Genomic DNA, 17,725 nt, shown 5'->3' with positions numbered 1-17,725 from the left:
GCAAGAGGGTGACTGATAGTGACACAACATAAGAATAAGAGCAGAAAATAATAGGCACACCACTTTGTTTCATTTCGCCCTGAAAGGTCAGGCTTATCATAATGTGCACAACAACATCCAACCGGGCCTTACTAAGTGTGGCATTAATCTCACTGTGTGCTTTTGTTGATCTACTCTTTGTGTTTGATTATGTGCGAGCGCATGAAGTGAAGAAAAGCAAATTAATTAAGGCAGGAAAGAATAAAATAACCTTATTTAGATAAGACGAGGAGATGTTGAAAAATACATGAAAGGACGAGAATTTTAGTGAAGTAAGAGCGGGGTTTCCTCGTACGTTATGTCATTTATTCATCTTGTACACGTCATGTAGTCAGCCGTCTTTTCATAGCCAAAATCTGAGGAAGTCACAAGTTTCTTAAAAAGATTTTATATTGTGTAAATTAGACTTCCTCAAACTCTGATTTAGAAGGAGAAAAAACTTCCCCAAAATCCCTTTTAACAAGACAGAAAGTCAGAATTCATTTGATATCAGCAAATTTCACAAATCAAATGGTTAAACAGTCCATTTCAAAAAGTCCTGTTTAAAAAACTGAACATAGTAAGTGATCAACATCAAGTCCTCATAAATTTACAGACTACAGGATTTGTATGAAAAAATAAAGTTGGAAGTTCTGAGCATTTATTGACAGATTTCACTGTTCAGCACAAACATTTTATTACATATTCATTAGAAATAAAAATTGTACAGTTTGTCTGTTAGTCTGTTTAAGCTTTTATTAATGTTAGTAATAGTATTTTAATATTTATTTCTTTATTTGCTGTTGCCATGTTGAGCTACAAGAGTTCAAAGATCTGGATTTTAAGAGTAGTCCATAACTTTTCAAGAAGTTTAAAGTCGGGGCTTTCTGAAGGCTATTCCAGACGTTTAATGGGGCATTTCTAACTTCTTTAGACCTTCACAAAGGGATGATCCTGGGATCATCCCTTTGTGAAGGTCTAAAGAAGACCCAAACTGTCACCCTCAGATGAAAGGAAAAGGCTCAAGCCTGCCATGAACTGCAAATGTCTGGAACAGCAGCATCACTGTCCACAGTAAAGTGAGTATTGCTGTCTGAGAGGGTATTGATCAAGAAAGAAGCTCCTGCTCCAAAACTGGCAACTTCAACCTCAACTGAAATTTGCAGTTGCCCACATGGACAAGTCAAACAGCTTCTGGAGAAAAGTTTTATGGTCAAATGAGACAAAGATTGAGCTTTTTTGCCTAATAACACTGTACCAGCTGTCAAGCATGGTGGTGGTAGCATCATGCTCTGGGGCTGTTTTGCTGCAAATGGTACTGGTACATTACACAAAGTGGATTGAATAATGAAGGAGAAGTACTACCTCTGAGCTCATCAAATTAATCTCTAATCAACAGTTAGATGCTTGAAACTTGGACACAACTGGATGTTCCAACAGGACAATGATCCTAATGGATAAAGCAGGCTAACTAAAGCCTCTGGAATGACCTTCCCAAAGCCCTGACCTCAACCCTATTGAAAATATGCGGACTACACTCAACAGGTGGATCCATGCCAGGAAACGAACAAAATTAACTGAACTCTGAAGTCTATAAATTCTGCCAAGAAGAATGGTTAAATGTCCAGTCAGAATTATGCCAAATGCTTGATGATGGCTACCAAAAGGGTCTGATTGAGGTGCAACCTGCTAAGGAACGTTTCACCAAATATTAATGGTTGTGTATGTATATTTTTGAAACCCACCCCCAAAATAAATTCTTGTTCAAATAAATGATTAAAACCTCCAAATTACCACAATATTCATGCCCATGCTGAGTGGATGTAAACTTTGTACCATAACTGTACTTCAGTTTACAATATTGGCAGATGAGTCAACACTGTTGGCTCACAGCAAGAGGATTCAGGCTCAGTCTGGGGGCTTTCTGAGTGGCGTTTGCGTGCTCATGGTCGTGCCTGTGTGGTTCTCTATGGGCTCTCTGGCTTCTAGAGTCGGTTTAGGTTTACAGGTGACTCTAAATCAGCCGTAGGTGTGGATATGAGCACGAACTGTTGTCTGTCTATCTCTGTTAGCCCCTGTGAAGGACTTGAAACCTCTCCACCTCTCATCTCATGGCAGCCCTTGAAGTAGTTAAATATATAAGAAAATGAATGATATAAGAATATTGGTGCTATAATTTAGAGCTTCATTGTAGGTGTGTGGTGGTGTTTTCTTTTACTAAAAATTCTAAAAACAAAACATGAACTCAATAAATTCATATTTCTACACTCATTTCAAAGGAGGGAGGGGTTCTCCAAGGGTGAGGACACTGACAGTGGCGCTGCTGTTGTTCCTATAGGGGTGGAGTTTAAGGAGTTTAAAGGGGTGGAGTAGCTGTTAACACCAGAGGGCGTAGGGGCTGCGTTTCCTCCCATCATGAAACCGGGCAGAGGGTTGGCCATGCTGGGAGCCTGGCTTAATGTAGGGGATACTGTGACACCTGGTGGTGCCCATGGTGAAATGTTGCCAGGCGCAGTGGGCCACGGGGCCGCCCACTGGTTTCCTGGAAGCGCCTGCTGGCCCCAAGGCATGCTGGCTGGAGGGTATGTGGGGGATGAGTATGGAGAGCCACCTACAGGATGTGTGGGGAACATAGAGAGAATCTGCGAGCTGGAGAGCACTTGCTGTTGCTGTGGAGGCTCTGACGGAGGAGAAAAATAGTTTTTGTTTTTCAAAAAGCGCTACACTATGAGGTGTACTGTTATTACAAATCTGCTGTTTTTAAGAGGAACGCGTCCTTATGTTTACTGATACCTGGGATCTGAGTTTGTGCCAGAGGCTCCTCCAGTGGGGTCGAAAACACTTCCATCAGCTCATTGGTGGATGAGGGCTGCTGGCAGAAACAAGGAGAGAATAAAATATAAATTCTCACCTACATGTTACCTAAAAGTGAGGAGACAGAAGTGTAGTTGTATTACAATCGTCTTATTTTGCGAGATTCCATAATGCTGCACCAAAGCTATTATAATGAGCTACAACTAAACTAATAAGTGACACTGGGGGTGAAAAAAATTATTAATTAGGATCAAAGCTAGACTTTAGTTAAAAAGTTAAACACACTTAAACACACTGAGCACCTGTAAAAGTATAATATACAAATAATATCATATACAAGTATACAAGAAAGATGTATACATATAGCACTATAAAATCACAATTTATTAAAGAAACTAACTGTGAAAATAATATAAACTAAACTAAAAATAGTCACGAATAACCAAAAGAGTAAGGTCATGAACCCAAGTGTCTAAAATGACTTTCCTCCTCAGGCAGGCTGCGCTCAGCCTGAGAGAGGGGACGAGGAGTTCGGACAAGCCTCCCTTTGGAGGTTTGGAGACCCCAGGGTAAAACCACAATCAACTGGAGAGATCGCATATCCAATCTGGGACAACTTCAGGATCCCCTGGGAAAAATCAGAAACTGGGAGACACTGCTGCTTAGCCTCCTACCATTTCAACCCAACTTTGGACACTTGCTTTTGTCAGCTATTTCATGTGAAATATGGCTGTTATCTCACATAAAAACTTGTATTGTTGTTTTATACCTGCTTTGTCTGCTGTGATGAAACATCTGGCCGTGGGCTGAACAGATCTTCAAGAGCTGGTTCCTGTAAAGTAAGCAAGTCCGTGTATAAAAACACAGAAATATTTTGTTTAAATTTGGGATCACCTTCATTTAGAAAAAGTGAAGATGATTAAAAATAATGAACCTCTGCTGCTGAGCTCTTGTGTAGAACCAGTAAAGAAGCGCCCTGAAACAGAAAAAAAACCTCAACAGTGGTGAGTGAAAGCTAACAAATAAACCAACCAAAAGCACAGGGACAAAAAAAAACCAAAACAACTTCTTTCTGACTTGTGTTGGTGTCTCTGCAGGCTGCTGCGAGATCTCTCGGTCCACATGCTGACAAACTTCCTGGATGTCGAGGAACACTGGATGTGCCTGAGAGACACAGATAAAACATCTTACTGCTGTGCAAACTCTTAACAGGCCAATGCAGCCACATGCAAAACAAACTATAGTGACAATCATTCTCGTTCACGATGAGCTGGCTTTTTAAAGTTTGCTTTGCATGCCTGTTTTGAGGAGAATGTAAGTAAGTAAGTAAAATGTATTTATATAGCGCTTTTCACAGATAAAAATCACAAAGTGCTTTACAACACAAGAAATGGAAATATAAAACAATGTAACAGTAAATAAAACAGCAATGTAATACAATAAAACAATAAAAAAACAAAGGAGGAAATTATTCAAATGCTTTTCTAAATAAAAATGTCTTCAGCTGTTTTTTTTTAAAAGAATCAATGGAGTCCGTGCAGCGTAGAGACAGTGGAAGAGAATTCCACAACCGTGGTGCCACAGTCTGAAAGGCACGATCACCACGAGTTTTAACCCTCTCAGGCTCAAATTAAACTTTTTGTTGCTAATGCACAACCAAGTCCTGCAGTGGTACTTCTGAGTAAAAAAAACTCATAAAATATGTATGTGGGGTAATCAGGTTGTTAGTTTTTAACTGTTGCAAATCGGCAACTCCTGCCTCGAGAGGGTTAAAGCTCGAGAAGATGAATGTGGTTTCAGCAGGTCAGATAAATATTGGGGAGCTTGATCATGTAGGGCCCTAAAGGTTAGAACTAAAAATTTAAAATGAAACCTAAAACTTACAGGCAACCAGTGAAGGGAGGCTAAAACTGGAGTAATATGAGATCTCCTCTTGGTGCCTGTTAAGAGACGGGCTGCAGCATTCTGCACAGTCTGAAGATGATTTAAGGCTGATTTGTTAAAACAAGTAAAAAGACACAACTACAGTAGTCTAAACAGGAGGAAATAAAAGCATGAATAATCATCTCAAGTTCAGGCTTTGACACCATTAGTCTGAATTTTGAAATATTCCGTAAATGATAAAAACAGTTTCGGACCAGCTGTTTAGAATGCTGCTCGAGCAAGCTAACTGTATTTATTTAGAATGAACTTTAATGCTACACAGATAAATACACTGCACAGAAATTGAGGTTTCTCTCCTCCGTCCAGACTGAATCTGTCAAACATGCACTGCTACTGTGAGCAGTAAATTGCAAAAAAATGCCTCCTGCATGAAAATGTATATTTTCATTGAGCCTGGCTCTGCTGGAGGTTTCTTCCTGTTTAAAGGCAATTTTTCCTTCCCACTGTCGCCAAAGCGCTCGCTCATAGGAGTCATATGATTCTTGGGTTTTTCTCTGTATGTATTATTGTAGGGTCTACCTTACAATATAAAGCACCTTGAGGCGACTGTTGTTGTGATTTGGCGCTGTATAAATAAAATTGAATTCATTTGAATTTCATCTAATTTTTTTAATATATCAGAAGGTTACTGGTCCATTCTGTACCCCACCTCTCACAGCTGGGATAGGGTCCAGCCCCCCGTGACCCTGATAAGCTGAAGAGAATGGATGGTTTGATGGTTAAATGAAGTTAAATAATGCTGATAAATCATGTCAGCATTAAATTGCATTGCGGTGGCTCAGTATCTTTTTATGTGCTTAAACAACTATACTTGCTATATGTGCCCACTGGAGGAGTTATGGTAAACACTTTTGCTTATAAATGACTTATTAAATCATTTTTATATAATAATCTATTAAATGTTTATATGTTATGCGGCAGTATTAGCAGTATTAGCATTAGTATTAGCAGTATTTAATAACACCACCTGTTTCTGCTTTAGTACTGTGTTTCGTTACCAGGTTAGCCATCTTGATGTAGAAGAGGATGTAGTTGTCTTGATGCTGGTAGATGTAAGCCAGAGCTCTGGGGTCAGACTCATCTTTGGTCAAAGAGCTGATCCTGCTCCTCTCATGGTCGTGAAGAACAGCCTGAAATGAGGATTTATCTTTTATTTATTATACAAGAAACTCTAACCACCAAAATAAGAACAGCTTTATGATACTGATCCTCAGCACTTGTGTAAATATCATCTCCACCTCTTAAGATTTTCCTGTTTTGGAAAAAAAACTGCAGTGTAATAAAATACTTTTATTATGCAATCCAAGCATGAACTGTCCACTGAAGAATCACAGTCATTTTAAGACTAACTATCAACCTAAAGGGGGCGCTACAATTTGAGGACAACACAACACATGTTGGGAAATCCCTTGCTTGACTCACCCCGGTCCTTTCATCCAGAATTTTCAAGCCACTGGAGGAAATTTTCAACCAAATTCTCCTCTTGTGGATTCCCTGTTTCCTTCCTGCTACCTCAAAGCCCTTTAGCACACACACATTCACAAAACAGCACAGCACAGGTGAGCTGAATAAGAAGTAAACATGAAATGACAGACATATATTCCAATGAGATAAGTCAGAGCACACATAAAAAGCGAGATGAATCTCACATTAAGGAGTAAAGCTAAACTAATTAATCGACAGAGCAGTTCTGACGTATTTCACAGTCATTGTGTCTACGATTGATGTAACACCACCAGTAAGCATGCCGGGACAGCCGGAGGGAACATTGTATCTGCAGCCAGAAGTGGTCCGCTGAAAGGACCTCTTACAAACCAGGATGTACAGATTATTGCTGCTAACAAAAAAGCAAGTGCTTTCTTTGATGGTTTACTTTGTGAAATTGTTTTAATCCATGATTTACAGCCACAAAAACATTGGCAGTGGATCTGTTTCAGTCCCAATCGATCTGGGTAGGTTTTCTAAGCACTTTTTCCTACTAATTTCCTAAATATTATTATATTTAAATTGTATAAAATATATAGGTCTCAAAACATGCAACAAGTATACTGTGCAAAAGTCTTGAGCCACACTTCCAAGCAGCCAGATGTTCTCGCGGTTTTTTAAAACTGGTCTTGACAAACATCAGGCATGGCTCGAGACCTTTGCACAGTACTGTACACAGCTTACAGTATTCATATGCAAAGCTGCTCTTCTGCAGTTGCTCTCAAACAATGACCCAGAAACCCTGAATTGGCCTTCACAGCAGTCAGATCTGTGTCAAACACATCCTGAGCTACTCCACAGTTACCTGCACAAAGTTCACTCTTTGATTCTATTTGCTGAGTGATTTGTGGTTTGGCTCCTGCCGTCTGTATTTTTATACTCGTTACTATGATGTCCTTCCTGTGACTGCGATTGGTGACTCACACCAGTGCTGTAGTGTGTTTCTTCTAACTGTGTTGTAATGTATTGTGTATGGTATAAACATTTATATTCAAAGCAGTGTGTGTGTGATCGCTGATTGCAGTTTAAAGTTATTCACACTACATTAGATGCATGCTGACACTGACGGTCTTGACAGGTCGCACAAGTGTGATTACAATTTTGAGTGATTGTGACCTCGCTCTGTCCGTTCCCCGTGGACCGTGTCTGTTTATCGTTTATTATTGTTTCCCCCCTTTTTTTTGACTTTTTACAAAATCTGTGGCGCGCTTCTCCAAACAAACGCTCACTGCATCATGCAAAGTCCTTTGAGATTAGAAGAACACGTCAGGAGTCAACAGGATGTCAGAGGCATTACAAGCCATTTTTCCACTGCAGGAATGTTCCCACAACTCTTTTTTTTTCTGAAAAAACAAAGACACTGCTCATTCATCAAACATAGAGTTAAAACTGTGTTAAGGAAGAGTTTCTTTTTAAAAATATTTAATAATAATGCTTTGTCAAATTCAAATGCCATCAGAAAGGTCTACAAAGGTCAAAAAACTACACATCGAGTCTGTTTCTGACAGTTTTCAGTCTGCAGTCTGTGAGTATTTAAAACCTTGTAGTTAGCAAATAAACTCAAACACAAAGAAAAACTTTAAGATCTGAACTCACTGATGCATGCTCTTCCACTGAAACAAACAGCAGTCAGGAGCTTTTCCTACGTATGACTCATATCATAGACTGTGCATAAAAAATGAGCATGAAACAATACGTGTTAACTTACATCACAGAGGCTTCCTCTAAAAATAACCATAGATTTAACACTCTGCATGGAGCTGGATTTAAGTGGTTAAAGTTAGTTTTTAGAGCCTGTGCAGCACCGTCACATGCCAGTACAGATGTGTTGCTGCTAAAAGACTTACATTTAGCTAACTAATAACACTGATATCTCAGTGGAAAACAAGGAAACTGAAACTAAAAAGCAGTCTAAGGGAGTCCTTTCTGTACTGCCCCCGGCTTCACAGATGGGTTTTATATTAATAAACAAAAAAATGGATACACTGTCCACTTTCACTCTCTGTCTCTGAAGCACTGAGTGGCTCTTCTTTGTTGGCTAGCTGCCTTTGTTAGCTGTAATGTTATATGTAATGTAATGTAATGTTTGAGTTGTAATTGAACTGCCAGTTTAATGTCTTTTCTTTCGCTGTGACAGTTTTTTAGAGTAGGGCTCTGAGGTGTAAATTAACCTTAACACATGTGATGTTTTGTTTTCACTTTAAAAGCAAGGCAGATCTTTATAATGACCTGCAGAGCTCAAGTCAAAAACAGAGTCAGTAAACCAAACGGTGTAGTGGCTTTGGCCTTCTTTTATATACAGTCTATGGTTAAAAAACTAAAACAGAAGAAAGAAAGTAAGTTCTAACTGTCAACACTACTGAATCTGAATACTTAAGATTGGGATCTTTAAGTACAGTATAGCACATGATTTTCTTTTCTGTTGCTTGTCACCTAACTTACTTTAAAGATTTATTCTTTTCTTTTTAGATGGAAGGGTCACCACAAGACAACAAGGACTTTCTTATTTTTCATTTTTATCTTGGAACCAAAAATGTCTGTGATAACTTTCATGCAAATCCTCCATTAGATATTGAGACATCTGAGCGCTGACCGAAATGGACAGAAGGACAGAAAACATATATCCTCCCAGATCTTGACGTAGCTTTTAAATACTTTTGCTGTGATGCTTAAAAAAATATTGGTCTGTGAAATACAAGTACCTCCAAATGATAACATTAATCTCAGCAGTCATGAAATATTAAACGTCTGGTGTTTATCTTTGATTTTTTTCTCTGATAAAGTGAAAAAATGAAGATTGATCTTACAGGAAATCAACCAGTTTAATCAAGAGCAGACAGAAGTCAGTTTACTTTGGCGGTGGACTACCTTTAGTTTCATCATGGAGTCTCTGCACATCTTTTCTCCGAGGGCATCGGGTACTGGGTCCATGCCAATCAGCTTGGCTTTGTAGCGAACTCCTTCCCCGTGGAAACGAGACATAGTATCCATGGATACCATGGTAGCCCCTGGGAACCACGAAGAGAGGACATAAAGGGTCAAATTATTATGAGGATGAATTTGTGTGAGAGCACGGAAATTCTTACATGTGTATATTTTGGTTAATTAACGGATTTAGGATAAAGTTTGTGTGTCACAATTTCACTAAAACCTATGTGTATTTGTGTATTTGATGTCCGCACGCCTTCAAATCATGTGTTTACAAAGATTGCAGTATTTGTGGTTTATATGAGTAAATATTTGTGTGTATGTATCTAAAAGTATGAGTATGTGTACACAGGGCGTTCCTTGTGTGTAAGCAAACTGCAGAGCAAGCATCTAACTGATGCCGAGTCAGTGTTTCAATCCATTTCCTGACATGAAACAGGTAATTTAGCAATAATGCAAAAGTGTGACTGTAGCAAAGGTCGACTCCTAAACGGCTTCATTTGCGTCACGTAACAGTTTTACGGGGTTTTAGTCACTGTTTAGTTCGAAGGTGAACACAAACAGACCGACACAAAGCTACAGACTGGCAACAAATTAAAGGGAAATCAACACAATTCAGCTCATTTCAGTTTTATTTCTATAGTTCCAAATCACAACAACAGTTGCCTCAATGTGTTTTATATGTTAAAGTAAACAATCGACAATAATACAGAGAAAACCCAAAGCAGTTGATGACCCTTCTAACAAGCCCTTGGCGACAGTGGGAAGGAAAAACTCCCTTTTAACCTCTGGCAGAACCAGGCTTAGGGAGCCGCAGCTATCTGATGGCTTGATTTGATGCTGGACTGCAGGATATTTTTCTCAAGAGATCAGCCCAGAAACCTGCCCAGTGTCTAGCTGGGCTGACATTTGGTGACCGTGAAGCCCATAGCAAATGACTGACTCTCCACTCAGTCTCCACTCATGCCCTATTGGTTAAAATAAATTAAGCAATATAAATAAGTAAAATTTTATTTCTATATGACCTTTTGAGACAAAGATCACAAAGTGCATCACAACAAAACAGGAAGCATGTTAGCAGAATTGTCCAGGTAGCTTTCACTGCCGTTGGTATAGAAATGCCTCACCTCTCTGTTGTTGTCAATGGACTATTTCTGCTGACACGGTCAGATCAACCCCTGCACTGACATGCTCAGGCCTCTAGGAAAGGTGCGTTGGGTTTCTTTACATATCAAATCAATAAGGAGCTTTCACTTCACCAGCTTGTGTGCAAGTCTTCTATATTAATTTTTTATTTCTATGTGTTCATTTGAAGACACACATTCCAGCTATAAACGGCTACAGTGGATGACATTTAGATGTTATAGCTACACTGGCAAATAAATAATAATGGATTGGATTTATATAGTGCTTTCCAAGGCACCCAAAGCGCTTTACAATGCCACTATTCATTCACTCTCACATTCACACACTGGTGGAGGCAAGCTATGGTTGCAGCCACAGCTGCCCTGGGGCAGACTGACAGAGGCGAGGCTGCCATATCACACCATCGGCCCCTCTGGCCAACACCAGTAGGGTAAAGTGTCTTGCCCAAGGACACAACGACCAGGACAGAGAGCCCGGGGATCGAACCGGCGACCTTCCGGTTACAGATACGCTTCCCAACCCCCTGAGCCACGGTTGCCCCAAATAAATAAAAGTTGAACTACCAATCTGTGTCACACTTCATGAACTCATCAGTTCTGATTTATAGTTTTCTTGTGAGAATTTGGTAGTTTTGGTCCTCTAAAGAAGTCGAAGCTCCTGCAACACTCGTGGTATAAACTTTGCTGCTTGACCAGCCCGTTTCAACTTGTGGCCTTCATCGGGGTGCTTGGTAACAATTTCCCAGCTAACACAGGCTATCGTACTTTGATTTACACCATAGGAAAATACCAGTGCTGAGCAGTCATAGCATCATTAAAAAAAGAGATCTGGATAAGATCAGAACTTATAAATATGTTGCTTCTGTTGGCTCAGATAACAGACATCTGTGAATGCTTTGGACTTTACAGCCCATGAAATCCAATATTCACTTCAGGGTCCGATATCTTTTTAATCACACTTGCTCTTCTGCTCTTAGCCGCTTCTGACTTAAGCAGTGTTTGATAACGTAGACCGGAATCTTTTCCCAAGAGCTTTGAATCATGCTTCGAATGAGTGAAAGTCTTGGAATATTTCGCAACTTGGCAGATACTTTAATTTAAGACATAGTTTTCTTCTGATTAAAGTCAGAATCACTGAGATTGCATTTATCGAAAATCTTAATTGCAAATTTATTCAGAAATTGCTTTTGTTCCAGATCAGATGCAACTCACATGGGTTTAAAACCTTTGTGATTTTCTGTGCCTTGTGTTTTATTTGAAACTGTAAAGCACTTTGTCTAGAAAATATTAACTACAAAAGGTGCAGAGCTGCTTTAGGTCAGTTGTAGCAATGTTGTGCTGACTGTGGAGCCCATTTGAGTACCAAGAACTCATTGTCGTGTTCAAGAAACCAGTTTAAGATCATAAATCCATCATTGTACCCTGTAGTTATAAAGGGATGGACATGGTCAGCAGCAATACTCAGGTAAGCTGTGGCTGTTTAACGATGCTCAGTTGGTAATAAGGGGCCCAAAGTGTGCCAAGAAAATATCCCCCCACACCATCACATCAACGAGCTGTTCAGCAGCCTGAACTGTTGATATAAGGCAGGTTTGCCCCATGTTTTCATGTTGTTTATGCAAAATGTTGACCCTATCATGTGAACAACAGAAACTGACACTCATCAAACCAGGCTACTGTATGCAACTATGTAACAAGCTTTCTTTATTTGAGTTTTATTTCAATGTTGTGATTATTTAGAAGATTTGTTAGTTATTTTCATGCTCTTAGTTTAAAAAAAAAAGAGTTTCTTGTGTTTCCTTTAGTGTAAAGTTATTGTGTGTATGCATTTGTCTCCTGTGTCCTTGCGTTTAGTTTCACGTCCTTTGTGTCATTATTCATGTCGGTTTCAGCTGTCTCATTTCCCCCCTGTTTCTATTTCCTCAAATGAACCCTTTGTGTATTTATTGCGCTGCCTTCTTTTTGCTTTTTGTCTTTGCGTCTCTGTTGTCTTCTCCCATTTATTCGCAGTAAATTGGATTACATTTGTTTTTCTTTCACAGATTTTAATTTTGGATCGCAAACTAGCCATCATTCAAGTGCTTTGTGTTTTATTCCCGCCTGCCTTTGGAGTCTGCTTTTGGCTCCCTTTGCATCTGACCAGTCTCCTCTGACCTCTGTCATCAGCAAGACCCTTTTGCTCAGAGCTGCCGCTCTGTGGATATTTGCTCCTTTCCAGGGAAAGCCATATGGGAAAAATCCCAGTAGATAAGCAGTTTCTGAATTATTCAGACTATCTGGCGCCAACATTCAAAGTCGCATAGGTCACCTTTCTGCTTGATTCTAATGCTCGGTTTGAGTCTCAGCAGTTCATTTTGATCATGTCTACTTGCCAAAATGCACCGAGCTGCTGCCGTGTGATTGGCTGAATAGATATGTGTTAATGAACAGTTAAAGAGGTGTACCTTATAAAGTGGCTGTGGGTTTTATTTGAGAGCTACAGTCTAAAGTGATCATATTCTCATAAAATCATGATTGCTCTTGATGGCAGTTAATGTGTCAAAGACGTCTCTAAAAAGGATTATGTAATATCTACTGTCGGAGATTAAAGTTCCTCTGACGGTCCGTCATTTTGCTGACCACGCAGCTGCTTTGCAAATGGAAACACCTAAACTGTTGAAATTTACACCTCATAAACAGACATTTATCCGCTTCACATGAAAGCTTCTTGCAGCTGGAAATGTGCCACATGATTTACAGCCACCGTGTAAGCTCATATGTTTCTCCCACAGCTGGAACAGGACATAACAGAAGAACAAAACAAAGCGTTACCTGCAAAAGCTTTCAGTTCCCATCAAATTTCAACAAACTCACTGTGCTAAGACTAACAGCCAAACATACTGTGATATTGTCAGCGCTGTTTATATTATGCATGGAAAGTGCAATTTAGACCCACTAACTTAAAGTAAATAGTGGCTCTTTGGCAGAACTGCTAGTCTGTTTTTAAAAGCTCATAAGATTTTCATTTTACTTAAAGGTTTATTCCTGGTGCTTATTTTTAAAATCCCATAAAGATCAGAATCTTGGCAGCTGAGCCCAAAATAGCCCAGCTGGAAATGAGCTCTGTGTGCCACAACATGCAATGCCAGTGGAAAAATAAGCAAGCAGAAGGGAGTTCACCTGGGCAGCTGATGTGAAAGCTGAAGATAACTTCTGAGAACTGAATTAGTCTCTGAGGCTTTATGTATCTGCTTCAAATGTGCAGCGATTAGAGGAAACAGTTTGAAGAGCCTGGATGAAAATAGATCCAGAGCCAGACTCAGTCAGAGGCGTTTAGCACACACTGCAACTGAACAGCAGTAAAATATGCCTTTGCTTACAGTCTAAGCACATCCACGCTTTGCATTGTTAGCCTTTCATGTAGCTTTGCGTCATTCTGGAGGGAGCACTCTTTACTGACATTATTAACTTTGAACCTTACGGTCAGCTGAGACCAAACACTTGTACCTGTTATACTTGCTGTGACAGGAGTTTGGCTCAGCGCAGGAAAACTTCCAGCCGTTTGCTGTGTCTCCATCACGATGACGTCTGCTTAGAAAATCAAGGCAAGCAGGACAGAGGATCCCGTGAAAACAGTGAGCCCGTCACAATTGCTGGCTGCAAAACAGAATCTGAAAACCAAAGGTATTTTGTAAAACAATCCCTCTAGTATTTCTGGTAGTATTGTAGATTTTTTGAATCTAAAAGCAGAAGACTAAAACCTTTGATCCACCTCACCTGCTCAGAGTGTGTTTCTGCTCTCTCCCTGCTGCTTGGCTTGTCTGCAATATCTCAGAGTCAAAGGTCAGGCTGCAGATTCACTGGTGATATATTAACATCCGCTGGGAGGCCCAATTACATGGGAATCCTTGTAGACTGAAGAAGGTCTAATAGGAAGGACAGACAGTTCATGGTAATTTCCCTCTCAGGGGATGAATGTGAGGTCATGCTTTTCCCTCAAGGACAGATTTGGGTGGTATTTTCTTAAAATAACAGCTGAGGTTCTCTGAAAAACTCTGCAGGAAGGGTGGTTGAGAGAAGCCAGAAAAGAGCAAATGCTGAAAACAAAGGAAAGATAAGGATAAAAGTTTACAAACATATCAGACAGATATGTTTTCAGAAATAAGTAGATGAAATATTAATTGCGATGTTATGTAATCCCTCATAATACCACAAAAGGATTCCCTTCGTTTAAAATTGTTATTCTGTTTGTACTCATCGCAATGCAAAAACTACCAACATGAACTTCATGAAAGTCGGTCAACAAAAAGATGGACACATTCAGTTATGCCAAGTATCTGGACCCCTCATTAAAATGCTTTAATTACAATGTTGGGCTTGGCAGATTAAAGCTTTGTGGTTTAAATGTAGCTTTAATGTGATACCTGGTATCTCAGCGTTCATCCATCTTCATCCGCTTTATCCGAGGCCGGGTCGCGGGGGCAGCAGCCTAAGCAGAGAGGCCCAGACCTCCCTCTCTCCAGCCACCTCCTCCAGCTTATCCGGGGGAACACCAAGGCGTTCCCAGGCCAGCCAAGAGATATAATCTCTCCAGCGTGTCCTGGGTCTGCCCCGGGGCCTCCTCCCGGTGGGACATGCCCGGAACACCTCACCCAGGAGGCGCCCAGGAGGCATCCTTGTCAGATGCCCGAACCACCTCAGCTGGCTCCTTTTGATGTGGAGCAGCAGCAGCTCTACTCTGAGCCCCTCCCGGATGGCCGAACCTCTCACCCTATCTCTAAGGGAGAGGCCAGCCACCCTTCGGAGGAAGCTCATTTCTGACGCTTGTATCCGCGATCTCGTTCTTTCGGTCACTACCCACAGCTCGTGGCCATAGGTGAGGGTAGGGACGTAGATCGACCGGTAAATTGAGAGCTTCGCGTGCATTTTTTTAATTTTAAAGGGGCACTCTGAGCATTTTTATTAGTTTGGGGGAACAGACTACTCACACACGTTCACAAGAGCAATACTAACATGCTGATATTTGTTGTGTTTTTCTATGTTTACCATATGCACAACATTAAGCTAGTGTTTGCTATTTGGGAGGATGCGGGTAGATTTGCAATGATCATTACAACCTTACTGAAGGAGGCATGACAATGTGTACTAGATTTCAACAATATAGAAACAGTATGACTAGGACAAGGAGGCAGACAGGACTATTTATACACACTGGGGTGATTATGGGACGATCAGCAGGAGGGTAGCAGGTGAAGGAAATATTTCTCCAGACTCCTTGGAAGACATTCAAAGCTCTTCTTTCCATGTTGGCTGCCTTTTGCTCAGTTTTCTGTAAAGATGGATTTTGACAAGATCCCCAACAGCTCCGGCTGAAATGTAGCCCTAAACCAAACAGTCTCACCGTGTCATCGTCCCTCAGTCCTCCTGAGCTGCCTGCTGCAGGCTTTGTTTACTCTCTGTCTCCCTCTCCTCTCTCTGTGCTTGTGTGTTTGTGTTCATGGGTGGGACTCATCACGGGTTCCCACCTCTGGCTGAACACACCTGCAACAGTCAATCACCTGCTCCAGATGAGCTCATCAGGAGGCGAGTGGCTGAGCTTTGTTCTTTGCTAGACTGTTCAACTATGCTGTTAGTAAAGCCTCAGCTCTTTAGTGTGGCGTGTGCTCTTTGCCTGCCCCCTGTTCTTTCCTTTGTATACAGACATTCCCTGGAATTCCCCCTCCCTGGATTGCTTGGAGAGAGTGCCTGAGCTGAGTGAGGAGAGTTTGGATTATTTGGATGCCCCTGATCCTTGCATCCCAGGAGCCCCTGTTTCCCCATCACAACTTGTAACATCACCTGGGTGTTTCACTGTAAATAAATGCATTTAAGTTGACCTCTCCGAGCTCTGCCATTGAGTCCTCTTCGCCCACTGCTCTTGACTGTATTTTACAGATACCTGCTGTACCTCTCACCTTACCTTTGCCATACATATTAAAAACCATTCAAATCATAAAATTTCAAATTTGGAGTCGGTGACCTGTTAGCATTAATTTTCAGTCCAGTTCTTGTGTAATTATTTGCTAAGTTGTCTATTATAAGTAGACAGCACAGATTCATCTCTTGAGCTAGGAGCACTTTCTTCTTCTTCTTCTTCTTCTTCTTTTTGCTTGAATGATTGATGATTTCCACAAATTCCTCTGAAAAAGGTCAGATAGATGGAGTAGACAGAAAATGTATGAAAAAGTGGCCAATGTCCTTCAGAAAGCACAGAGAGCTGTTCCTAAAGACCGCTTTAAAAGAGAAGAGGAAGTCTGGCTTCCTGGAAGCCAAATATAACCCAGCGAGGGGTGACAGTACTATGTAACGTACACTGTGGCCCCTCAACTCATTCATTAAGCATTCAGTATGAAATGTGATGACATCACAATGACATCATCATCATGTTTATTTTGTCAGACTGAGGACCTCCCTTCAGTCACACTCATTACTCAAATGTTGTTAAAGCTGAGTACCGCTCCTGATGAGTAACCTGAACATCCGGTGTCCTACGTTAAAGCCCCTCTGACTGCAGACTCCCTCGTGGGCGAGTTTATCAGGAGATGACACACCGACTTTCACACATGCTTCTGAAATTAAATTTATAAAGAGGAAAATAGTCTGAAAGACTATGGGAATGCGAGTCAGCAGTTCTGGGTATTCTAGTTTTCATTTCATTTTAAAAAGAAACAGGTGCTGACCTGCGAAGGGCGGGGATCATTCCTCAAAATGAAAACATTCCCTCAGTATTAAACATTAATTTGATTTTACTTCAATGCTTTAACAATTCTGTGTCATCCTGTCAGTTTCATTCTTTAAAAATCACGATGCTTTTTCTTCTAGCGAAAGCTCTGCCTCTTACAAGGGTTCAAAATGCAAGTGATGCACTTTCTTGAATAAATATTTATGAACTAGTGCACTTTTATTATTATATTTAGGTTAGCAAAGAGGTTTTAATCCAACTACAGACATTTTCTCAGGGAGCAAGACTGATTTGTTGAAAACCGCCCAAAACAGGATGAGTTTTATATCAGATTAGACATGTCTTTCCCAAGATCTCTTCTAAATGAGAGGGGTTTATTTAAAGCCGAAATCATAAACAAAGGCCAGAATATTCAGATCGGACTGGCAGATCTGGCATCATGTTAGAGACTTTAGTAACCGGAGGATATTCAGTGCCCGATTTAATAGGATTTAGGCTTTCTGCAGAAAGCACCAAAAGCAGGAAAAATGTCACGTGGACTGCTGTCATCAAAGCACCGAGGGGGTTTCAAGTTTCCTTTTAATAAGAACAAGTGTGGGATAACATATGCTGACATTTCCCAACATTTGTACACACACACATACACACATGCTGGGCTGGGCTCTGCCAAATTCTCAACCTTGGGGTGGGA

At 40.6% G+C, this 17,725-nt stretch overlaps 1 protein-coding gene across 3 annotated transcripts; it reads right to left on the bottom strand.

The window, feature by feature from the left end:
• Positions 1-32: 32 nt before the first annotated feature.
• LOC120734578 (disabled homolog 1-like) lies at positions 33-14,456 on the bottom strand. Of its 3 annotated transcripts, none has more exons than XM_040033463.1 (10): positions 14,091-14,456; positions 13,821-13,970; positions 9,130-9,269; positions 6,199-6,297; positions 5,775-5,906; positions 3,910-3,996; positions 3,767-3,808; positions 3,602-3,664; positions 2,812-2,887; positions 33-2,698 (listed from the first exon to the last, which is right to left on the bottom strand). In XM_040033463.1, exons 2-10 carry the CDS (start codon positions 13,888-13,890, stop codon positions 2,292-2,294), a joined length of 1,116 nt encoding a protein of 371 aa, XP_039889397.1. In that variant the 5' UTR covers positions 13,891-13,970; positions 14,091-14,456; the 3' UTR covers positions 33-2,291. The 3 variants fall into 3 exon arrangements, with proteins under 3 accessions (XP_039889397.1, XP_039889381.1, XP_039889389.1); XM_040033447.1 differs by having other exon boundaries at positions 2,812-2,890; positions 14,091-14,455; XM_040033455.1 differs by lacking the exon at positions 14,091-14,456 and having other exon boundaries at positions 2,812-2,890; positions 13,821-14,058.
• Positions 14,457-17,725: the final 3,269 nt, after the last annotated feature.

Source organism: Simochromis diagramma, unplaced genomic scaffold, assembly GCF_900408965.1.
Source record: "Simochromis diagramma unplaced genomic scaffold, fSimDia1.1 OVJJ01000334.1, whole genome shotgun sequence".
In the NCBI taxonomy this organism is placed as follows: Eukaryota; Metazoa; Chordata; class Actinopteri; order Cichliformes; family Cichlidae; genus Simochromis; species Simochromis diagramma.
This window is presented reverse-complemented; position numbering and strand designations above follow the sequence as displayed.

Coding starts and splice junctions, on each gene's coding strand:
- LOC120734578 (XM_040033447.1), bottom strand. CDS start 13,890: ATGGAGACACAGCAAACGGCTGGAAGTTTTCCTGCGCTGAGCCAAACT. Junction 5,907..6,198: donor TTCTGGATGAAAGGACCGGG/GTGAGTCAAGCA, acceptor TCCTCATTTCAG/GCTGTTCTTCACGACCATGA. Junction 2,699..2,811: donor GGCACAAACTCAGATCCCAG/GTATCAGTAAAC, acceptor CTCCTCCGTCAG/AGCCTCCACAGCAACAGCAA.